A 24,195-nucleotide genomic window follows, 5' to 3' on the forward strand; every position below is an offset into this window, starting at 1 on the left:
CTAGGAATGGTTGGGCTGTGGAGTGGCTCGTGGGAGGGACTGACAGCTGAGCTGTTGCAGGGGTGCTGGACCAGCGGGAGTACCTGACCACTTTGGGACAGCGACTGGCCCACATCTCTACTGACCCCCGACTGGCCAAGGCCATAGTGTTGGCTGCCATCTTCCGTTGCCTGCACCCACTCCTGGTGGTTGTTTCCTGTCTTACCCGGGACCCCTTCAGCAGCAGTTTGCAGAACCGGGCAGAGGTAGACAAGGTTAGACCCAGTGCTTCCTATAGCCCTCTTGCTGTCTATTCACACGTCAGCCATTGTTCTGAGATGGACTCTAGTCACTCTGCTGACCCGTGTTCAACATTCTCCTCTCCCAGGTGAAGGCATTGCTGAGCCATGACAGTGGCAGTGACCATTTGGCCTTTGTGCGGGCTGTGGCTGGCTGGGAGGAGGTACTGCGCTGGCAGGACCGTACCTCCAGGGAAAACTACCTGGAAGAAAACCTTCTGTATGCCCCCAGCTTGCGCTTCATCCACGGTCAGCCTGGCCCCCAGGAGGGCCTCCTGAGCACCCCCCCCCATGCCCAGGCAAAGGCAGGGCCTCTGTTCACACTGCATTTTGCCTCCCCAGGGCTCATCAAGCAGTTCTCAGAGAATATTTATGAGGCTTTCCTGGTGGGGAAGCCCTCTGACTGCACACTGCCCTCTGCTCAGTGCAACGAGTACAGCGAGGAAGAGGAGCTGGTGAAGGGCGTGCTGATGGCCGGCCTCTACCCCAACCTCATCCAGGTGCTTCCTCTAGAACTGGGTGCTCACCAGGTCCAAGCCTAGCTCCTTGCTCATATTTCTTTTGTCCCTTTAGGTGAGGCAAGGTAAGGTTACTCGGCAAGGCAAGTTCAAACCCAACAGTGTCACTTACAGGACCAAATCTGGCAACATCTTGCTGCACAAGTCGACCATTAATAGGTGGGTAGCAAGCAGAATTTGATACAGAGGGCCCCAGAGAATGGCCAGAGGTATAGCTTCACACAGCATTTTCTTTCCCAGGGAGGCCACCCGGTTACGGAGCCGATGGCTGACATATTTCATGGCTGTCAAGTCCAATGGTAGCGTCTTTGTTCGAGATTCCTCCCAAGTGCACCCACTAGCTGTGTTGCTCCTAACAGACGGGGATGTGCACATCCGAGGTGGGTACCCTTCCCACCATTCCAAGGGGTACTCGTGCATTGTGCCGCCCGCCCCCCCCCCCCGCCCCCCACGTCCAATGACTCAACATAGCCTGCCTTTCTCCTCCTCTAGATGATGGGCGTCGGGCCACCATCTCATTGAGTGACAGTGACCTGCTGCGGCTGGAAGGTGATTCACGAACTGTGCGGTTGCTAAGGGAGTTGCGTCGAGCCCTAGGACGAATGGTGGAGCGGAGCCTCCGCAGCGAGTTAGCTGCACTTCCTCTTAGTGTGCAACAAGAACATGGGCAGCTGCTTGCACTGCTGGCAGAGCTGTTGCGTGGACCTTGTGGCAGCTTTGACGTGCGCAAGACAGCTGATGACTGAGCCCCTCTTCCGCTGGGGCTATGTACAGAGTGCAAATGTTTATTTAAAATAAAGTTATATTTATCCCTTGTGAGTGCTGCTGTCCTCCCAAGGGCTCCTCTCAGGACTCTGGGCTCTTGACTGGGATAGATAGAGTTGGCAGTGGCTCAAGTCCTATGGGAGGAAGTGCTTAAAACCTCCACCATTTCAAGAGTGATCCACCAGAGCAGCCAACATATTCCAACTGTTGGGCCAAGCCCAGCATCGCCATAGCTGCTCCTGATGACACCCACAGCACTGACAGTGTCCTAATGGGGATGAATAGGAAGAGGCAACAAGCACTCTCCTAGGCAGCTTTGTGTGGATCCTGCCAGAACTCCCGCATTGGTCTTGCCCTGTCCACACACCCATAACACAGGTGAGGGAGGGGCTGAGGGGTAAGAACTAATGGGGACTGAGCAACAGCATGGAGGGGTGCAGGCAGCTTTATTGTTTACATCAGTACAACAATTACAGACATGGGTAATGGCTAAGCCATGAGCAAGCTTTAAAACACAGATCTTATTCCCAAACATTTTGAAGTATGCATATCACATGGCCTGTGGTCCCAATCTGCTAGACCAGCCTTCCCAGGTTCTCTGGCTTGTGGGATCCTTCCAGGGAGCTACCTAGAGAGCTGGGCTACCTTCCTTTCTCTAATCCTTGGCCAATGACTTGTTTCTTGTCAATTTCATCAGCATCTTCAAGACCGACAAGATCAACATCAAGGAAGGTAGCAAGTACCTTTATGCCCTCATCCATCACTACCCTGGTCCCCACTGCATCCTTCCCAGCTCCATGGGCCCCTGTTGCTACAAAATACAGACAATGCAGGCTCCAAGCTTAGTTCATACAGCCCGAGAAGAAAGTTACTCCTCAGCTCAGGCAGTCCTTCTACAGGCCCCAGCAATTCTTTGTGTGTGCTTAGAGAGCTAAGGATTCAGTGTCAAGATTATAAAGTAACTGCTACCTCAAAATGGAGAGGACCTTCAAGTCCAGGGATACCTTCCCTTGGCAGGGAGCGTGAAGACCTCTACCTCCTCAAACTGTACCCAAGCAAAGGCAGCGGTTGTGTTAGGAGGAGGGCCAAGGGGACTAGTCTGGGCTAGCCTCCTGAGAGGCAACTCTGCCCAGCAGAACATGCCCTACCAGAGGAGCCCTTAGATACTCCCAGGCCATTTCAATACAAACTTAGGTTTGAATCCTTTATTAGAAACCATGCAAACTTTAATACAAAAAATACAAGTGCAATAAGAATCTTGTGTTGATAAAATTCCCGGGATTTTCTCAACATGGTAGCCATCCCATCCATGAGCAGACCACGCTGGGATGCTGCACCACTGGCCTCTCCTGCTCCTCCTCTCCAGTCACACCAGAAGAAAAGTGGGATGGCCTCAGTCTCATGCATTTAAGTTTTAAATTTTCACACCTGATTCCCCACTGTTCACAAGCGTTCTGGACATCTCAGGCTCCCCTAGATATGAGGATTTGGGTTCCATGGCCTGCAGGGACAGGCCAGGGGTTTTGACCTTCATTTCTATTTCTCCAGCCCTGGTTTTGTATCGCGCATTAACCACCACCGGATTCCCAGGGGATGAGATAGATGCCCAAACCAGCCTCTTGTTAGAGAAGCAGCATACACAACGCCAACAACTGGTCACACCGACCTACCCTAGCTGCCCTATTTCACTAGGCAATAGTCCCACTTCTTCCCACAGGGCCCAAGCTGCCCAGAGTAGGGCAACCCCCAATGCCTGACAGCCTCCTCAGTGGAGACTCAGGATCTCCTTCCCTGCTTCCCTCACCACCTACTGAGAACTCTCATTTAGACATGGCTCCAACCTGCAAACTACACCACCAGTTCATAGGTTATTGGGAGGGGAAAGAATAAAATAAAAGAAAAAAAATGAGACAGCAACTACTCAGGTGCGATTAAGCCGTGGGGATAAGGAGGGGTGAACCTTGACAAACTTGAGGCGGGGCAGCAAAGGGGCCTGGTACCACCCACATGGTGGCCTCCACCGTGGGGTCAAGGAGAGGCAGTGGTTTAGGTTCCAGGGATTCGGTAGGTGCTGGTCTCCACTTGGAGTTCACCTTTACCGGTCCCTCCAGGTTGAGTCAGGGAAGAGAGGGAGGGTTTGTCAGTTTCTTTTGGGTTTGGTCCAAAAAAACCAAACGTCCAAGGCTGGAATCCAGCTCCTCACTCCTAGAGCCCACAGAGATCCCATTAGACTACCATCCCCTCCCAACTTTCTCCATGGTGCAGTGGTGAAGTAGTGGGCTAGTGACATTGGAGCTGGGCCCAGAAAAGGGTGGAAGGAGGGGTAAAGGCAGCAGGGCTGTTGCCACCTTGAGCAAGCGAGACAGGAGGGAAAGAGGCCTAAGGGGCTACCCAGCACCCGAGAGCTTACAAGTCTAGTAGACAGCCCGGGGAAAGGAGCCCAGGGCCCGAGACCCCAAGCTTGGGCCACCAGGGAAGTGGGGAGGCCGGGATACAATGTCAGCCCCATGATCGGTGCGGGCCCTGGCATTTGCCCGGAACGTCAGCCTGTAGGTCTCAATCTGCAGTGACACGTGAGGAGGGATGGGAGAGGGTAACAAGGGGGGGAGACAAGAGAAGGAACACAGGGGAGATGGAAGACGAGACCAGAATGTCATCATTAGATGCCTGGAAGATAAAAGGTCACTCTGTTAAAATTTAGGCCACACTCCAATCATAAAACAAAGGAGTTTCAATTTTCAGCCAGTGACAGGGCCCCTGGCTGGTCCTTAGGCCAAGCCCAGCCACTTACTTGTCTCCTGGATCTGGCTGTCCAAGGTCTGGGGCTCCCTTTGGTCACCACCCCCTGACAGGGTGGTGTGGCCACTGAGGCCACTGGCTGAAGTAGGGGCGCCAGCATCAGGCGCAGCCTCGGGGATGGCCGGCTCCTCCCCAGCGGGGGGGCCTGGACACGGAGGGGCCTCACTGCCACCGCCCTCAGTCTACAATGAAACAGTGGGGGAGACAGTGAAGGGTCAGTTGGGGAGGGAGTGGAATGGGTGATGGTGGTGAATTTCATATATAGCTTTCCCACCCCGCACACCTCAGCAACCCAGCTCAGTACGGTCTTCACCTCTCTCCCCCAGTGAACACTCTCCAGATTGGAATTGTTGGGCTAATGACAGTGATGGGAATCTTACTATGAAACTCTGTGACTCTCACCAAGAATGACACCCAATTAAAAACAGCTACAGCAGTAGCTCTAATGAGCACACAGCAGAGGTTGACCCCTGGCTGGAAAGTAGGGTTGCCCCTTGCCAGGCACACCAATTACTTTGAAAGGGCTCTTGGTAACTAAGTAGGCTCCCTGCCTGCTCATCTGTGTGGTGAGGGCTCGTCATGGTAGAGCATCTTTTATGTTGGACATCATTCTAAGGCCCGTGGACAGAGTGGAAGCAAAAGAAGGTATTCAAAGAGGTGTGATCCAGGAACATTACAGGGAAACCTTGTGGAGCTCAACAGAAGGACACTGGATATGAAGCACGGGTCAAGCATAAAACAACAGAACCGTGGGAACTTTCAGTGAGCTGGACTGCATATGTCCTGGAAAGCCCACCAGGCAAGAGTAGGGACAGAAAGAGATAAAATGAAAAAAGAAAGTAATACAAAACTTGGCACAGAAAATCTGAGTGTGAATCTTAAACTGCAATCACTTCCTGTAGTTGTCATGAACAAGACACTAAATCTGTAATGTCCCTTTTAGACAGACTGAAGAATGACATTCTCTCAAGTCCCAGAGGGTCAAAAATCTAAGAGTAAAGAGCCCTAAAATGTTCACTGAAGCGGAGCCAGACGTGGAAGCAGAGGACAGGACAGGAAAGCTGCAAAACGGCCAGCCCCGTGAGCAGACAGAGGAGGGCACGGGCTGATGGCTCCGTCCTTGCTCATTTTCCCTGGAAAGCAGCAGCAGCTTCCTGCTTGGGAGTCTGTAAGCTGTGCGACCTGCATGAGTCTCCCCAGCTGCCCATGACACACAATGAAGGATAAATGGAATCTTGGCACACAAAAGGTCTTACAGTGCTGTGGGAAGAGGTGGGAGGGAAGAGGAGGAGGGAGAAGGAGGAAAGAAGAGAGGGAGCAAAGAGGAGCGGCCCAGCCAATGTCAGATATGGAAGAAGTTTGCCTGTGCTCTCACACCCTTGCAGAGTCTGTGCAGGACAGCAGGCCCAGCAGGCCCTGTCCTTAGGAGTTAAAAATGATAGTCAAGTCAAGGAGCTGCAGGACCCAGCTTGCTTGTCATTTGCATTTTAACCCAAATTCCCTCAGAAAATGAATGGGATGGGACCCATGAGGCAGGCCACAGCACTTAGGGGCAGATTCTGCCACTAGCTGAGGTGGCTAGGGCTCTTTGCCTCCCTTTGGACTAATGGTGGAAATGGAGACAGCAATGGCAGGACTGAACATGTGACTCCTGAAGAAACCGAGGGGCGGTGACAGGCCCGCTAAGCCCCATTCCAACTGCAAGGGAGACGGAGCCAGCACTCTAGCTGAACACTGGCGGCTCACTCACTACCTTCACAGCGCCTCCTGCAGGCAAGTGGCCCACGTTATCAAGGGATCCCACTTTGGCCTGGGCCTTCTCCTTGAAGTTCAACTTCTGACTCTCAATCTTGACATCTCCACCACCTGGAACAAAGGAACAAACAGGTCACTGAGGGTGGCAGTTTACACCTATAAGCAAAGTCAGGAGCCTAGATAGGAATGGCTACAGACAGCTTTAGTCCCTTCTAAGAACAAGGAAAATGAGCAGCCCCAAGGTGGCTCAGAGGACAAGAGAGGCAATGAGAATACTTCTCTTGGAGGGAAGGCTGCCCAGGAAGCACTGCAGGTCCAGCCTGCGCTGGCTCCGGCCTCCCTAGGTCTCACTGACTTTCCTACGTGCCCCACCAGGCAGGGCCACAACTCTTCTCAATTGCTCAGGTTGACATTTGGCCAAAGACAGGGACAGGCTACAGACACTGACTGCTTGAGCCACGCAGTGAGGAGAAGGGAGAGTGAAAGAGCGAGCATGCTCATGAGGAGAGCTGAAAAGGCAGACGGGACGCAGGGCTCCCTGGCCAGGGAGCGCGCAGGAGACCTGCACACTGGAGCAGGGTGGGAACACTGACAAAGCAGGGCTCAGAAGTGTGGCCTGGGTAGGGTGACCCTCTTACCCACTTGTTCTCTGCCCACACCTAGTCCTGACAAACTCACCAGGTTTCCTCACTGTAGAGCTATCATCCCCAGCAAATCCAGCCCTGAACTTAGTGCCACTAGGGCAAGAGCTATCCCATATTAAAGTGGAATAGGCTAGACAGTTACTAAAGAACCATGGTGTTTGGTCCTTCAAAAAAGGGTACACTTCACATTGGATCTCACAGTCCCAATACTTAGGAAGCTGAGTAGGAGGACTGCTACAAGTTCAAAGTTATCCTGGGCTAGAGGGAACTCCAGGTTAGCCTGAGATACACAGTGAAACACTGCCTCCAAAAAAAAAAAAAAAAAATCATAACAAAACTGGCCTGGGGAGTGATCCCAGGAGATACCAGCAGCTAGGGCAAGACCTCACAATGGCGTGTCTGCACTGACATGGACCCGAGGCGAGTGCTCAGGGCTCTTCTTCAGAAGCCTCTGTAGGAGGCTGTGGGAAGGAACCACCACTGCATCTACTGAGACCATCAGGCTCACACAGCATTCCAAAAGCTTCTCTTCTCCTGTCAAGGCTGGCCTTTGAGGAGGCTCTGCTCAGGGCTGCATTTGTTACTGCATCTGAAATGAGTCCGCTCCTCCAGCACTAACTCCGGGAATGTTAAAGTGTGAGGCTGGCCTTGGTCAGCAGTGCCTGGCATAGCGCACACAAGGTGGCCAAGGACAGGATGTAAATATTGCTAAGGAACAGCTGTGAAAATGAACTAACAAACTGCTCCTCCAAAAGCAAAGCAGCACCCAGATGCGATCTCTGGCAGGGCTGGAGAGCTGTGCTGTTTCCATCAGGTACCCTGGCAGGAAAATATGAGTGTTGCTTCCTTCTTTTTTTTTTTTTTTTTGGAGACAGGGTCTCTCTGTGTAGCCCTGGCTATCCTGGAACTCACTCTGTAGACCAGGCTGGCCTCGAACTCAGAAATCCGCCTGCCTCTACCTCCCAAGTGCTGGGATTACAGGCGTGCGCCACCACCGCCGGCTGCTTCCTTCTTTTCTTGTGTGTAGTGTGCACGCATGTATGTACGCACATGTGTGTGGTTCTACATGCTCGTGAAGGCCTGAGATTAATGTCAGGAGATTTCCTTGCAGAGTCGCTTCACTGAACCTAGAACTCGCCTATTGGCTTGTCTACTTAGACAGCTCACTCGGGGTATCCTGTCTCCACTGAAATCACAAGCTGACTGCCTACTAAGCCCAGTGGACATTATGTGGGTTCCAAGAATCTAAAGTTGGGTCTTCATGTAGCACCTGTCTAGAACAGGCTCTCAGTGTGATGTCATGAAAACTTCCCGATGGAAGGCCCTCAGAGTCCACCTCTGCAGAGGGATTCTCAGAGCCACAGGCAGAGCCACTCACCAGGCTTGTGCTTGATATTAGCTTTAGAGCCACACTTGGAGGAGACCTTGGATATGTCCACTTTCTTGTTCTGAATCTGCACCTAAGTAGAAGAAGAGAAAGCAAATATCCTCAGAGGCAAGGCACAGGTCAAGAATGAGCCCACCCTCCCTTTACCAGTTCTCTTGGTTACTCCCTTTTCCGTCTGTTCCAAGGCCCAGGCCACCTCCTTAAGTGCTTTAAAGAGCCCGTGATTTACTGTGGCTCTTTACCTCTAACCTCATCCCCAGCTGTTCAGGTTTTCCTTTCCTCACTCCAGAACTGCTCCACTGTGTGGGGTACAGACAACAATGTCAAGACTCTCCTAAACTGCCTGTCTGGTTCCATCTCAAAAGCTTTCCTATCAATCCTTACACAGAAAAAGCTAAACTAACACTCAGAGAATTTCCTCTCAGTGCTTTTCAATGCATGCCCCCAGGCCAACCACACAGGCCTATGTGTGGCTTTGGACTCCACAGTCAGTCTCCCAGGAAAATAGAATGCACAAAACGATCTGCTCCACGCCTTACATTTACCCCATGGCTACCACTCAGCCCTGTGGTAGAATAAAGTTATCAAATCAATTCTCGGGACATTAAATCTTAGATGCATTTTATTGGTAGTGTTTAAATATTTTGCCTGTGCACCACTTGCATATTTGGAACCCAGAGGCCAGGAGAAGTGAGACAAGAGCTGCGTAGCTTTGAGATTCATGTGGGCGCTGAGAATCAAATAGCCACTATACCATCTCTCCAGCCCCACTTGGTATATTTTATACATACAAGTAATACAATAAAACAGCACTATCCTCAGCTTGCAACATGAATTTGCTTTGTTTGAGACAAGTTCACCTTTGCTGATGCGTGCCTTAGCCTCTAGAGTGCTAGGATTACAGGCAAGTACCATGGGCAGGGCATGTGGTGATTTTTTTTTCACATTAAATTTTACATGTGCTTTCTAGTTGTAGATGTGTATGTTACTGTGCACACTAACTACCTCTTCAAGCAGTCAGAAGAGGAGCTCTTCAGGCCCAGTGCTGTGCAGCCCTAGACCCTGTGTCCATAAGTCTGTTCAGATCAGATACAATTTGCTTTCTTGATTCAGGCTTCATGCAGGTTTTCACTTACAGATGTTACTTATGTTTAGAGGATAATGGTCAGACTTACCTGCCTGACAAGATCATGTATAGCATGGTGGCACATGGCTTTAAACCCAGCACTCCAAGAGGCAGAGGCAGCTACAACACCATGAACTCTGCATCTGCCAAGGCTGTATGTTTTGTTTTGCTTTGTTTTGTTTTTCCTTAAAAGATACTTATGGCCTTGAACACCTGGTTCAGATGACTGTCCAGCTTTAGGGTACAATAAATCCTGGAAACCTCAGAAAGTACATGGTCTATGAACTCGGCCACCAATATTCTGAAGCAGAGGTGACTTTCTATCCCTGAGATTGCCTGTTGGACGCTAACAGAGATCATTCTGTCAGTCTGGGGCTGAGCTCTTTCCAAAATGTGAAGTTACACTCTAGGCCTCCAAGTCTTTATTTTCTAAGTTTACCACCTCAATAAAAGACACATTACACTCAAGCCCACACTAAAGGGTTGTTGCCAGTCTCATGACAGTACACACACGACTACAGCCTGACAGAGAGAAGTGATTACCTGTGGAAGTCATGCCAATGTGGGAGCATGTAAACTTAAACCAATTTAAAGAAAACTGTAGGACAAGGAATAATTAACACTCCACAGAACAGGGTCTAAGGAGATAGCTCTATAGGTAAAAGCATTGGCCATACAATGTATGGTTCAAATACTCAGATATCACATAGATGCATAGCAGCACCTGTAATCCCATAACTTACACAGAGGGAAGGGGAGCAGAGGCAAGGAGACTCAATCCCTAGGAGCCCCCAAGTGTCTGGGGTAGGAGACAAACAAAAGACCTTGTCTTGAACAGGGAAGAGGAGCGTATCTTTTTTTTTTTTTCTCTTTTTTTTGAGACAGGGTTTCTCTGTGTTGCCCTGGCTGTTCTGAAACTCACTCTGTAGAGCAGGCTGGCATTGAACTTAGAAATCCACCTGCCTCTGCCTCCCAAGTGCAGGGATAAAGGGCATGTGCCACTACTGCCCAGTTTGAGACATGGGTGGAGGAGCTTATCAAAGATGTCTTCTGACCTCTATACATGTGTTGTGGCATGAGTTACATGCCACACACACACACACACACAGAGAGAGAGAGAGACAGACAGACAGACACATACACAGAGAGAGAGAGAGAGAGAGAGAGAGACAGACAGACACATACACACACACACACACACACACACACACACACACACAGAGAGAGAGAGAGAGAGAGAGAGAGAGAGAGAGAGACAGACAGACAGACAGACAGACACATACACACACACACACACACAGAGAGAGAGGGGGGGGGAGGGACAAAGGGAGAGAGACAGACTCTAGAACAGAATATGCAGTGCATTCAACCAAAACTAAAAAAGAACAACAAAAAAATAGCTTAAACCTTGTCAAGTACTCATATGTTTGCTTAACAAGGCCTCCCAGGTTGGCAACTGGAGGTACCTGTAGTCAGGTTCTTCCCTGCTGGCCTAGGACATGTGTTTCCTTCTTTCACTGGGTTCCCCTCTCCATGGTGATGCCTGACAGCCAGCAAAACCACACAATTATCTTTTTCATTTTTTTTTTTTTTTTGGTTTTTAGGATTTGGTTTTTTTGAGACAGGGTTTCTCTATATAGCCCTGGCTGTCCTGGAACTCACTCTGTAGACCAGGCTGGCCTCGAACTCAAAAATCCACCTGCCTTTGCCTCCCAAAGTGCTGGGATTACAGGCGTGCGCCACCACCGCCCGGCTACAATTATCTTTTTTGATTTGTAGATTTTATTTAATTATTACTTGAGACAGGGTCTTCCTATGTAGCCCTGTCTGTCCTGGAACTAATATATAGACCAGACTGGCCTTGAACTTAAGTGCTGGGATGAAAGCAGTGTCATCACATTAGACTCCTGTCTATTGAAGGAACACTCAGCATATGACCAATCACATAAGCGGTCTCTGTAACATCTTACATACACTAAGACATGCCTTTGAGATGAGCTGCACACAGGTCTGAGCACTTACTTCCCACCTTACAAGGGAAAATCAGAAGCCAAACTCATAAAAATCCTAAGTTGAGACCAGATACAGAAGCAGCTAAAGCAGATGACAGACAAGGAACGTCTTTTCGTTTCCAATATTCTTTGGGCATGCATACTGGAAGTGGCTTCTGCTCACAGCATGGTATCCCAGTGGTCAGTGCAGATACTGTCAGGATTGCATGGTGAAACTACTGCTTGTCTCTTGGACATGTACGTGAGTGTGGCATACATGTGTAAATATATACTTGCTCATATGTGGGCTTACATGTGTGTTATTTAGGCAAGGTCTTCCCTGAACCTGGAGCTACTAACTAGGCTAGACTGCCAGCTTGTCCTTGCTGGGACAGGTGGGCTTTTAAGATTGCCTGGTGCTGGGCAGTGGTGGCACACGCCTTTAATCCCAGCACTTGGGAGGCAGAGGCAGGTGGATTTCTGAGTTTGAGGCCAGCCTGGTCTACAGAGTGAGTTCCAGGACAGCCAGAGCTACACAGAGAAACCCTGTCTCGAAAAACAAATAAATAAATAAAAATTAAAAAAGATACATACTCTTAAAACTTCAAAACAACAAATCTTTGTCACACACAGAAACAGCCCAATACCCTTAGAATTTCTGTTCTACCCAAGCCAAGAAGCCACAGAGAAAAAGCCACAAGCATCAGTGTCTACCCTGGTCTTAGAGGCTGTCACGGTCTTTTAACATCTTACTCACGGCAGTCAGCCTCCCCAATATTGCTAATACTAGACCAATCCCAAAAGACCAGGTCCTCCATGCCATTAAGAACCACAGTGGGCCGGGCGCCATGGCACACACCTTTAATCCCAGCACTTGGGAGGCAGAATAGGTGATCTCCAAGTTCAAGGCCAACCTGGTCTACAGAGTGAGTTCCAGGATAACAAGAATTAAACAGGGAAAGTCTGTCTCAAAAGGAAACAAACAAAACAAGATCTGTCATGAGTTGTAACCAGGAAGGATGTACAAGCAGTGGGCTGACTGGAGGAACATTCTTGGCTGGATTCCTCAAAATAAAATGTGTGTTTGCAGACCCCAGGCAGAATGGCCAGAGCATTTGGAGCAGGGGTGCAGAATGACAAGAAGGGAAAGCAGAGTCCCCCAGCTGAGGACGGCAAGGAGGAGCCAAGTACAAAGAAGAAAATGGGAGGTGAGAGCAGGGACCATATGTGGGTGGCCCAGGAAAGCGCCCATTGTACAGCTCTGCCTGGGCACCGTCACAGGAACAAGTGTGAAACAGCACTGAATGTGCTGCTTTCCTAGACCAACGCTCTAATAACCAGCACTTTCAGTATATGCAAAGAGTTAACCCAGAATAGCGTGACAATAGGAGGATGCTTAAATGGAACAGAGAAAAGAGACTGAAAGAAGGAGACAGAGAAAGGGGAGCTGAAAGAGAAGTGAACACAAAGGAAGCAACAGACAGAGGCAGGAGCGGGGGATGCATGGGGGTTAACACCAATCTTACAGTGACAGAGATCTAAACGCAGCCTTGAAAGACATAGGCACCTGCCTCAGGACTGGGACTCGCCAGGGGCTGCCTAAGCACACAAACAAGCCTGTGCATTCCCAGCAATGGGGGCTTGCAGCCCTCAGAGCAGGGTAGAGAAAAGCACAAAGTCTCTCACACAGTGATTAAATGAGACACCCGAGGATCATGAGCTGTTTTTTTATGGATCCTCAAAACACCCTCAAAAATAACTACTGGCACCGCTCCCTTCACACGGCAGGACCGCTCACTGATCAGGAACCCACTCAGGCCACTGTGATCCTTTCACATTAGTGAAGGTAACTCTGTATCCTCTCCCCGCATCCCCCCTCCACCCTGGGTTTCCCACAGGGACTATGACTCATATGACAACTGGCCAGAGCTTATACTTACATTGCCACCTCCAGGGACATGCTTAATATTGTCCTTGGAACCACACTTGGATTGAATATGGCTGTAGCTCACTTTTTTGGAGACTATCTGGACCTGGAGTGTTAGAGAATAGAAAGAGAAAGGGAAAACACAAAGGGAGAGGACTAGTTAGAACTGACACAGAACACACAGTGAGTCCACATGTGATCACAATGGTCAACAAAGAGTAACTTCAACTTCTGTCCCCACTTATTAGAACAGGGGTTAAAAAACACAGGGAAAGGAATATGAAAGCAAGAAAGAGAACAACACAAGACAGAAGCAGGCTACACAGAGCTATGTGGCTGCCTCACTGCTCTCGGGGCTGAGCTGTCATTTCTAAGACACATACAACAGGCCCCCGCTGTCCGCCCAAATATGGCCCTACTTTCTTGTTAAGACCCTTCTCTGAAAGCTGGACTCTAGCTTTATTCAGCAAGGATACTGATGCACTGAACCAGTTCCCAACTGGGGCCAGGAACAGTAGCAGCCAGACCCACCCCAGAAACAAAGGCTGCTCTGAGAATTGTTGGGCAGCTGGCTAACAGCACAGATCTGATAAGAACAGGAAGGAAGACACATAGTTCATCTAAAAAGGCAAATGGTCACATAATCCTGAACCTGACACCAGGGGAGCGCAGGCGACAGCCTCAGCAGCACTTACCCCTCACCCACCTGCTTTACAAACACTGACAGAGAAGGCCAGGCTTCATTTTTGTCTGTTTGAAATAGGGTCTCACTATGTAGATAAGGCTTGCCTGGGACTTGCTGTATACTCTAAGAAGGTCTCAAATTCCTGATCCTTCTGTCTCACCCTTAGCTCTGTTAGGATTATGGCAAGCATCTGGTTTTACACCTCTCTGAATCCTCTAGATATAAAATAATGTGTCAGTGAACAAAGAGACCAACCAGAATGAAGCTACAGTGATGTACAATTTAGGAGAGCACAACCAGGCTCACTGCACCACCCGAGCCCTGGGAAGCATAACACAGAGTTTGTAGCTCTCAAGAAGAAAGGTCCTTTCTTCCCTCCTTTTCCTCAGAACCAGAGGCTCTTTGCAAATGAAATATGCCGTGCTGCCAAGAGAACCTGGAACTAACTCACGCTGAGGAACCGAGCACCTCACCATACCATGCTCCTTCAAGTTCTTGACATTTCATGACTTTAACAGTGGATCGCTTTTAGCCAGACAGGCACATCTGTCTCTATACATAGAAGCAACGTTACAGTCAGAGACAAGGCTCTGGGTACTGTCCTGATTTCTGAAAAAGAACCTGGGTATGATGTATTTGATTGCATACTAGATGAGTTTGAAATATCAAGGTGTCTGACAGTTTCAAGTTCCTTTCATCTGGCTGACGTTAAGTTTCCAATAGGGTATGAGCTTGGTTGGCTTTCAGGGTTGATATAAAAACTGATGGTTGAGTCATTAACTAAAGGAACACAGGAAAAAGTAGGAACTAGTTAGTTAAGAACAGGAACAAACTGGAATAGAAGGGAAAATGACTCAGGCTAGGAGAATGATGTTCCCATTTTACGTCAGAGAGGTAAACCTGAATAAAACTCACTTTCCCAGCAGGCGGTTTCTGTGCACTCGCAATGGAGCCAGTTGCTTTAGTGACTGCATTAGGTTCAGGCTTTCCAGCTGTGGGAGCTGCCTCTGTTTTTTTCTCTACTTTGGCCTGGATGGAGATAAAGCGGGATTGGGGGGGGGGGGGGGGAGTTTCAAACCAAAATGAGAGCCCAGATGCTAAGGAAGGAAGAAGGTAGGAAAAGGCAGAAAGAAGCAGTCACCCTTGCCCCCAAGACAACGCACACTGCTAGTGAAGATCCACATCGATCCCTGAGCGAGGGACACACAAAGAAGAACCACAGGCCAGAACTGAAACCCAGAAGAGATCATGCATTTATGGAAAAATAGTTCAAAGGCTAAGATGGAATCAGTGTTTCTCTGTGGGTACGCGTGAGCCTGCCATTCTAAACCACAGTGTCCTCCAGTGCTCTGCTATGTCCAGCGCATGGCCACAGTCACTGGTGATGGAAGCATGACATCAGGTGCATGTCAATAGACAATAACCTAGCACTAGCCCAAGGCATTGAGAGCATCAAGTTTTCGTAGCATGAAAGGCCAAGAAGAGTGAAAAGGGGGATAATGTTATCTGGGGCTCAGCCCAGACATTGGGCTGGTTGTGCCACAGCCAAAACTGCTCTGAGGTCCTTGTCCCAGAATGATCCCAGTTTGTCATTAACCTCTTCCAAATGAACCATGATTCTGCTGCATTTCTGTGCCTCTTCAATCTCTTTAAAATATTTTTTAAAATGTTAACTGTATGAATGTTTCACATATACATAACATGTGCATGCCACACTGGGCTCCCTTGAACACAAATTACATACAAAGGGTTGTAAGTCACAGATGTGGTTTCTGGGAATTAAGCCTGTCATCTCTCCAGGACCCCTATTCAATGTTAACAACTTTGGAATAATACTATTTAAGTATCCTACTCCGGATGGGGATAGAATAGTTCAAGGTGACGACAGTCTCAGATGAACTGTGCTACCACCTTTTCTGCATCCTGGGTTCCCAAGAGCTGCTAACACTTGACACCGAAAACTAAGCCCATACAACTAGAATATGCTTTTTTTTTTTTTTTTTTTTTTTTGAGACAGGGTTTCTCTGTGTAGCCCTAGCTGTCCTGGAACTCACTCTGTAGACCAGGCTGGCCTCGAACTCAGAAATCCACCTGCCTCTGCCTCCCAGAGTGCTGGGATTACAGGTGTGCGCCACCACCGCCCGGCAGAATATGCTTTTTAAAAATGAGTGTGTGTGTACAAGTATGCATCTCCACACTTGTGTACAGCACCTGTGGAGGTCAGAAGATAATTTGTCGGAGCCAGCTTTCTCCTTCCACCACAGGGTTTCTGTGGATCAAATACATGCTGTCTGTCAGGGTTGGTGGTAGGTGCTTTTCTCCCCTTAGTTAATTTGTTAGCCCCAGAATGTTCTTTGTTGTTGTCATTTTCACTCACCATGTAGTGAGTGACAGAGTTCCTCCTGTCTCTGTCTCCCTCTGCTGGAATTAAAGTTGTGCCACCACACCCAGCCTCAGAACTTTCTTAACGTTAGGCACTGTTTAGAAAAGCCAGGGCATGTGGCTCATTTCACAGTGGAGTGTTTACAAGAGGAAACCCTGGTTCTCATTTTGACAGATTCCTCTTATACCAAGGGATGGAGACATATTAAATTTGTCTGGTAAGAACCAATAAATGGAGCTCATGTCCAGTCTCTTACCCTCATAGTTTCTGAAGCTTTCTATCCAAACTCCCTAATCACTGGAACCATAGCTTCAAACTTATAATGATTCTGTTGCTCTGTCTTCCAAGTGCTCTGAGGAACTATACATCCAATTGTCTAGAGTTTTTATAAAATAGAGGACTCTTTTTACCTTCCAAAGAAGAATGTAAACCTAAATCCTCACACAGTGAACAGGAACTCCTTATGGGAAGATAAAGAACAGAACCCAGCCCAGGCCTTCCCTGATATTGAGAGCCAAGAGCCCAGATTGAAATTCCCGGGTGCTGAACGGAATGATGCAGGTGACTGCATGTGGCAGCGAAGCAGCAGAAGCCAAGTGCAGAGTGCTAAGATCCCCACGTTCATTCACTCACCCGGCCTCCTCCAGGCTGGTGCTTGATGTTTTCTGTAGAGCCGATCTTGGAGCGAACACTCTTCAGATCAGGGGCAGAAACAGTTGTGGCCAGGCGGCTCACCCTGGGAGCAGAGGAGCTAGGCTTAGTGGAGGTGGGCTTCTTGTCCACAGAAAGGGCCCCAGAAGACCGGCAAGGTGCAGACATGGGCTTGACTCGAGTGGACGTCATCCCTGCTGGGGGTGTTGTCCCTGTGGGAGTGGTGTTTCTCTTCACAGAACTGGCAGAGGTGGTCTTTGAGCGACTTGAGTCAGCTGCAAAGAAATGAGAAGAGGCAGAAGTTCAGAGGGAGAGTGAGGGGGAGATGTAGAACTGGGGAAGGATAGCAGGGTCATCAGGCTCCCACTTGGTGACTTTGGCATTACCTGTAGCAGACTTAGCAGTCATCCTTTTGACATCTGCAGGTTTTCCCTCAGTCTTGGTGGCTGCATAAACAAATTTATATTTTAATATATTTAGCAAGAGATCTGCTGAGAGTCATCACTCATTTGACAAAATGTCCATGTTGACCCAGCGACTGTGCTTGTTTCTAGGACACAGTATCAGCACAAGTACACAGTCTGCACAAGTACACAAGGCTGCACCACACCGCACCCTGCTCTCATCAGTCCCAGTGGTGACTTCCGCTTGGCCACAGAAGCTTACTAAATATGCCTATGAATTAACTGCTTTTGCCTCCCCCACCTGCCCGCCATCACCCCCCCCCCCCCCCGACTGAACCTAGGGCCTTGCACACAATGGAAGTGTTTTGTCATGGAGTTGGACTTTGTGGCATCCACTACGTTGCTGGGATCTATGGAAACAATAACAGCATAACTAAGTTATCTGAGAATTCATAGGAGTCACCTTTGTTAGAGGTTTTTCTGAATACACACAGCTTCTAAGCCCACTCAGAGATGCAAGCTTGTTAAACCCAGGGCCTGCCTGGCCACCACCTGGCAAGGTTCAGAACACTGAGGGTTGTTGTATGAAGAAGTCACTACATGTCAGCATTATAGCCAGAAGCAAAAGGGAAAGCCTTACTCTCTTCTTGCTGGTTCTCACGGGAAGGAAGACTATAATACTTACTGGTGGGCCTCTTAGGCAGAGTTGTAGCTGGACTTCTACTGCTTGGTCCAGTGGAAACAAGAGTTGAGGGAGATGTGGCTTTTGAAATGGTTGGAGTGGTTTTAGGTCCAGGTCTGAGGGCTGGGGCAGATGAAGGCTTGGATGGCGAGGTCCGCTTTTCAGCAACCTTAGCTTCTGCAATTGGCTGGAAATGGAAAGGTGGTAACAAGAGCTATGGGTTAGTGTTGGACCCAGAGGGTTTTATAAGCATACATCAAAGATAGGAAGCACTAAGGACCCCCCTGCAGTGACTAACTTGAGAAATAAATAGTTCTAAGATCAAGGACTCCAGGTAATATGAAAAGTGTTACTGCTTGTAATATCAGGCAGAGGTAATAGAATTGTTACGGATATGAGGCAAGAAGCAGCTACACAGCTAGTTTCAGAATAGACCTGTCCACAGAGTGAAACCAAAATACAAAGCCAAACAAAACCCTAAAAGTTCTCTAGAGCAAGTGACCAGGTAAGAAGCCTGGTGCTCTGAAGTTAGTCATCCACATCAATCCAATGAGAAGAGCCACACCACAACCTATTTCTACTTGAGATCCACTGAAACTATTTGACTGGTTAAGACTTAATAAACATATATATCAGAGGCTAAAAGTTACACTCACTTAATTTAGCACTTCTGGGTAATGCTTACCCAGAGCACTGCGACAGGATGGCACTCTTGAAGGTCAGTAGGCACCAGCCAAAGTGAGCTGAGGGTTGCAGAGCCCAGACCCTAAGGCAGTATACCCCTGGGAAGATCACTGTGCCCCACACTTTGTTTCTTTCTTTGAATAAAGAAGATTAGAATACAGCACTGCTCCAGCCCCGCTTTGATGGTATGATATAGAGACTGAGGATGGGAAGGCTGATAGCAGAGACCTGGCAATGACGGCAGGCCTGACCAATATCACTTAAGGGATGCTGTTCAAATGAGGGTCAGCTACGGTAATGTTAGAAACTTAGGGGAAAAGAAAACAAAACAAAATAAGGAACGAATAGCCTGGTCCATAGAGCAAGTTCCAGGACACACAGAGAAATCCTGTCTGGAAAAACACAACAACAACAACAACAACAACAACAACAACAACAACAACAAGTCTAACTGCCTACACAGAACCTAAGGATCAGAATCAGGGACTTACACTCTTTTATTATAATTTTTTACCAACCCAACTTTCTCTCTCTGTCTCTCTCTCTGTGTGTGTGTGTATGTGTGTGTGTGTTTGTGTACACAGCATGCATTTGAGCATGACTGCTGTGTATGTGGCAGGTGCCTGCAGAGGCCCAATGTGGATGCTACAAACTACAAACTGGGTCCTCTAGAAGAATAGTAAGCATTCATACCCTTGAACCATCTCTCTAGATTCTATTACAAAGTCTGGCTGGGGGGTGGTGGCGCACGCCTGTAATCACAGCACTCTGGGAGGCAGAGGCAGGTGGATTTTTGAGTTCGAGGCCAGCCTGGTCTACAGAGTGAGTTCCAGGACAGCCAGGACTATACAGAGAAACCCTGTCTCGAAAAAACCAAATCCAACCCCCCCCCAAAAAAAAAACCCAAAAAAACAAAACACACACACACACACAAAACAAAGTCTGAGGACCAAACAGAGCACACTTTTAATCCCAGCAGTCAGGAGGCATAGACAGACAGATCACTGTTAGTTTCAGGCCAGTCTTGTCTAGAAAGTGTGTTCCAGGCTTGCCAGAACTACAAAGTAAGAGCCACAAAACGTTTTGAGGATCAAATCAAACTATGACTATGATTCAGAACAATGTAGTGTAGTCTTACTATTTTGCTAGTAGGAATGATAATAAGAGTGACTTGTGGTAGAAATTATTCAAGCATGTGAGATGAGACATCGGGAATTTGCTGGGACTGGGACCCTTTTAGCTGCAGTTAATCTGTTGGTTCCCATATCCTTTTCTGAACTGGTTCCCCACTGTCTGCTTTAAGGGCAGAAGTGGCCAAGGGAGACCTCAGAGAAACCCCCTCTTAAAATGTTCTCATGAGCCAGGCAGTGGTGGCTCACATCTTTTAATCCTAGCATGTAGAAGGCAGAGACAGGTGGGTCTCTGTGAGTTCAAAGCCACCCAGGTCTATAGAACAAGTTCTAGGACAGCTAAAGCTATGCAAAGAAGACTTCTCTTGATAAGTCAAAAGTGTTCATCTGAAAAGGACAAGAACAAGGACATTTTCGATGATAGTCACTCCTTCAGGATATGTAGTTCAAACTAGCCTTTAACTCATAATCTTCCTGCATAATGGACTTGATTAAATATATACCCACTGTGCTTAGATACCTGCCACATCTTTAAGCCAGCTGCCTATGAACTGCTGTTGAAACACCACATAGCAAAAAGCAGTGTTGTAGGGGTCCAGGCATCAGAAATGGCATTAGACATAGGCTCAAACCCTACCTCTGTCACTTATTAGCATGCACTTTATTTAGGAAGACAATTTGAGTTTAAGCGTGCCCAGATTTTAAAAAAATACAACAATATTTATATTATGGAACTCACTCTGTAGACCAGTCTGGCCTTAGACTCAGAAATTCGCCTGCCTCTGCCTCCTAAATGCTGGAATTAAAGGCATGTGCCACCCCTGCCCCTAGACGCTTCTCCCTGACCAGGAGCACTGTTTTAAAGGGAGGACCTACTGTCCTTGATGACAGTCATCTGCCCTCTAGCTTCTTAACCAAACAACTTCCTAAAAATCCAAAATGGGATAAATAAGGTTCAGAAAGAAAGCTTTATGAGATATCATTTCTATTCCATGATATGGTTTCTCAGTTTCTTAGATAGGGTTTCAATTAATACTACGATCCCTAGGTTTGCTTTACAAGATTTAAGTAGAAGACCCCCAGGTTATCATGGGAACATGATAACATTTCCCACCATGAATTTAAAGCTACAAATAGGCTAAAGGTCCTTCTCAAATAAAATAAAAGCTTGAGGAAGGCAGCCATAGCCTGGGCCCTCCCTTCCTCTGGGAGCTGTCATGGAAGCAAGTGCAGCTCTGAATGTGAACTGGACGGAGAGATGAAGATCACACAAGTAGCCCAGTGAGATCACACAAGTAGCCTAAGGCTGAAAGCAAAGTAACTTGTCACATGATCCTGGGACCTGCTGAGCTCAGCTGGGTGAGTCAGCATGTGGCTAAGTAATAGAAAAAACTTTATTGTGCAGGATGATTTAAGAGAAAGACAAATATCTGATTTGTATGTGGAACACAGGAAACTGCTTAAGGTACAGAAACAGGCGAAGAGTAAGGAATAGTTAAAACAAAGGGAAAAGAATTAAAGAAGATAGAATATTGCTTCTGACCAGGGCAGACAAAGGGAAAAGAATAAAAGATTTTCAAGTGTTTACAGTTGCACCCCTGGGAACCTACACTGACTTGCAAGGTACCAGTGCCCCTCCCTGCCCTTTCCCAGTTCCACCAGTTCATCATCCGCAGCAACAAGAGCCTGTCTATGGACCTGAAACTCAAGGGGAATCTTTTCCGGGCACAGTGTATGCATGGCCACTTACCTTTGGCTTCACGTCTCTTGCAGATAGGGTGGAAGGCCTGGCAGTAGCAGTGGCAGCAGCAGGGCGTTTGTGTGGGGCAGCTGGCACTGAGCCTGAAGCGAGGCTCATGGGTTTTTTATTCAACCCACCAGAGGTGGTGGGAGCTGGCTGCTTAGGGAGAGAAGTGGGCTGTGTTTTGGCTTTCGATGTAGAAGTCTTTGCAGGTTGAGTGGTGGCCAAAGGCTTTAAGTTGATGGTTGTTTAATTTATAATTTTTAATTTTTAAAAAACATCAAACACACAGACAAGAATAAAAACAAATTAAAAATGTATAAATTGCTCAATTCAAAGTAAAATTATAAGCAATGAGGATTGATGCAACTGAAAATTAGCATTCCTTTCTTCTGAGCTCAGTAAACAGTAAAGTGATACTAAGATGAAGTTTAAGATACTGAAATTCTCTTTATTCTTAGACACAAGATCTTAGGCATGATAAGCACATGTTGTACTACTGAACTACATACACCCTCCTGCCTGTGGAAATGCTTTCTTAATCTCAGTGCTGCAAATTCCAATAGTTTGATTTCTAAACTATCTATTTAAATAATATCTTTGTCATTAACTTTTGGTAGCTGTAAGCATTCTATAAATAATGCCATCAGCAAATGATAAAATTATTACTGGTTGGATTTCTTTCTGTTTTTTTAAAAAGAAAAAAAAGGTTCTTGTTATGTTGTCCAGGCTGACAGACAACTCAGGATCCTCTAGCCTCAGTTGCCAAGCTGCCGAGATTAAAGATATAGGCATCACACCCTACTTTTCTTACATAGCATAACTATGTCATAAAATGTGGAACCTATGCATTTACCAAATACAGGAGGAAGTTTCTGAAGAAATTTAGTTTCTGTCTAAGAAACCTTCATTTATTTTTTTACTTAACAGATTTCAGGATAAGTCTACAATTGCTTTTTGCTGTTAGTAAGTGAAAGGTGAGTCATTTATAAATTGATAATGGTAGACACATTAAGATCCTGTTTGAGAAAGCCATGGGCACAGTGGCAGAGCATGTGCCTAGGAAGTACAAAGTCTAGGTATTTCAATCTCTAGCTCAGGAAACAAACAAATATTTAATGAACATTTTACAAAGATATGCTATAAAAGTGCAAGGCAGAGGATTTTGAATTAATTAATTTGGTATAGGCCAAATGAAAATATGGCATATATTTTCTAAGAGCATGTAAATGTGAAGAAAGACAAGACAGCTCAGAAAAAGAGATATGCATTTATGATTCAAGCAATAACAGCAGAAGGTTTTTAAAAATTACAGAAAAGGCTAACCACCACTCACTCTAACACCTACCTTTGCTTTCTTTTCTGGGCTTGGTGGTAGCTCCTTGTTTGGTGGGGTAGTGATGTCATTTCCAGTCACACCTACAGCAGCCTTTCCTTCTTCTTGCCGGGATGCTCCTAAAGGTTGGAGAGTTAACGAGAATTATCCTAAACAAATGTATTTTACAATCATTTCAAACACGGAGGGCTCCACTAAGAGTGCCATGACTGGAGCTCCATTCCGAAGAACCCTGAAGGGCCATGCTGCTGAGAAGGCAGCCTGTCCTCCCTGGGATCACAATTCTAGGAGCCCTGAGCACTTGTCTCTGTGTGAAGTAATCAAAGGAGGACTTTCCCTGACGATCAGGGCAAGGAAACAGCCTTTAAGGTTTGGTTTCCTGTCCCCTTGATAGCAACAAAGAGCTTCTGTCACCCAAACACCAATGCTCTGAGAACGATAGGGACAAAACCCATTCCTACCATAGTCTATCCCTTAGGATGAAGGCTGCTGAGAGATGGGGCCAGAGCCAGATGGTTCAATAACTCCCTTACTTCCTTTCCCTGTAAAGAGCCACACTGCAGAGGATGTGAGATTAAGCTGCTCCAATTCTAACTGTGACCTAGATTTCTAACAAGGCCATGAGCCATGGAAAATAAAGTCATCAGCCTAAGCCAGAAAAACTCTCCACAGAAGGGAAATACTTCCGATGTCAACAAGCTATGCCTAGGAGCACTATGACAACTATGAAATGTGCAATCCTTTTCTGCTCTGGCACAAAATCTATAACCAAAGTATAGCAAAATCCAAAGACAACTGCCAAACCAAAGGAAAAAAAAAATCTCAAATCCAAAGAGATTACATAAATAACTCTTATTACTGGTATTTTAAGATAGACTCTTATGTTACCAGGGTTGGCCTAGAAATCACTACACACATGAAGATGAGGTCTGAGTCTCCTGTCTTCACCTCTGGGGCGCTGGAATTGTAGGATGTTGCACCACGTTTCTGTGGTACAAACCTAGGCTTTGGGGATGCTAGTTGAACAAGCTCCCTCCTGAGCTACATCCCCTGGGGCTTGCTCTTTTTTTTTCCTGAAGGCTGGCTCTAGTACAGCAGATGCTATCTTCAATTCCTGATCTTCTTCCCTCAATCTCCGGAATGCTCTGATTAGAGGCCTGTGCCACTGCGCCCAGGCCCAGGTTATCAATTCATCATGTTAGGCTAACAATCCATACTCCCCTCAAAAAGGTCAAAAAAATATGAAAATAAGTCATAGAAATGCTAATGTCTTGAAAATATGAATGTAAGCACAGGCATATAATTCAAG

The 24,195-nt window shown here is 47.3% G+C and overlaps 2 protein-coding genes across 20 annotated transcripts in view; one reads left to right on the top strand and one right to left on the bottom strand.

The window, feature by feature from the left end:
- Dhx30 (DExH-box helicase 30) overlaps positions 1-1,615 on the top strand; it is a 31,031-nt gene extending 29,416 nt beyond the window's left edge. For all 12 annotated transcript variants that reach the window (XM_052187145.1, XM_052187144.1, XM_052187143.1 and 9 more), the window contains 6 exons: positions 61-254; positions 368-527; positions 621-778; positions 852-955; positions 1,037-1,176; positions 1,289-1,615. In XM_052187145.1, the coding sequence (XP_052043105.1) occupies positions 61-254; positions 368-527; positions 621-778; positions 852-955; positions 1,037-1,176; positions 1,289-1,542 (1,010 nt within the window). In that variant the 3' untranslated portion in view covers positions 1,543-1,615. The remainder of the gene's footprint in view (positions 1-60; positions 255-367; positions 528-620; positions 779-851; positions 956-1,036; positions 1,177-1,288) is intronic.
- Positions 1,616-1,988: 373 nt separating this feature from the next.
- Map4 (microtubule associated protein 4) overlaps positions 1,989-24,195 on the bottom strand; it is a 142,285-nt gene continuing 120,078 nt past the window's right edge. The window contains exons 9-19 of one of the 8 annotated variants that reach the window (XM_052187158.1): positions 22,899-23,005; positions 21,560-21,706; positions 17,999-18,182; positions 17,296-17,355; positions 16,892-17,184; positions 14,791-14,904; positions 13,204-13,296; positions 8,138-8,219; positions 6,114-6,226; positions 4,353-4,542; positions 1,989-4,228 (exon numbers count right to left, since the gene is read on the bottom strand). In XM_052187158.1, coding sequence (XP_052043118.1) covers positions 4,221-4,228; positions 4,353-4,542; positions 6,114-6,226; positions 8,138-8,219; positions 13,204-13,296; positions 14,791-14,904; positions 16,892-17,184; positions 17,296-17,355; positions 17,999-18,182; positions 21,560-21,706; positions 22,899-23,005 — 1,391 coding nt within the window. In that variant the 3' untranslated portion in view covers positions 1,989-4,220. Of the gene's footprint in view, positions 4,229-4,352; positions 4,543-6,113; positions 6,227-8,137; positions 8,220-13,203; positions 13,297-14,790; positions 14,905-16,891; positions 17,185-17,295; positions 17,356-17,998; positions 18,183-21,559; positions 21,782-22,898; positions 23,006-24,195 lie in introns of all 8 variants that reach the window. The other 7 variants (XM_052187156.1, XM_052187155.1, XM_052187161.1 and 4 more) reach the window with 7 other exon arrangements.

This window comes from Apodemus sylvaticus, chromosome 7 (assembly GCF_947179515.1).
Source record: "Apodemus sylvaticus chromosome 7, mApoSyl1.1, whole genome shotgun sequence".
NCBI lineage: Eukaryota > Metazoa > Chordata > Mammalia > Rodentia > Muridae > Apodemus > Apodemus sylvaticus.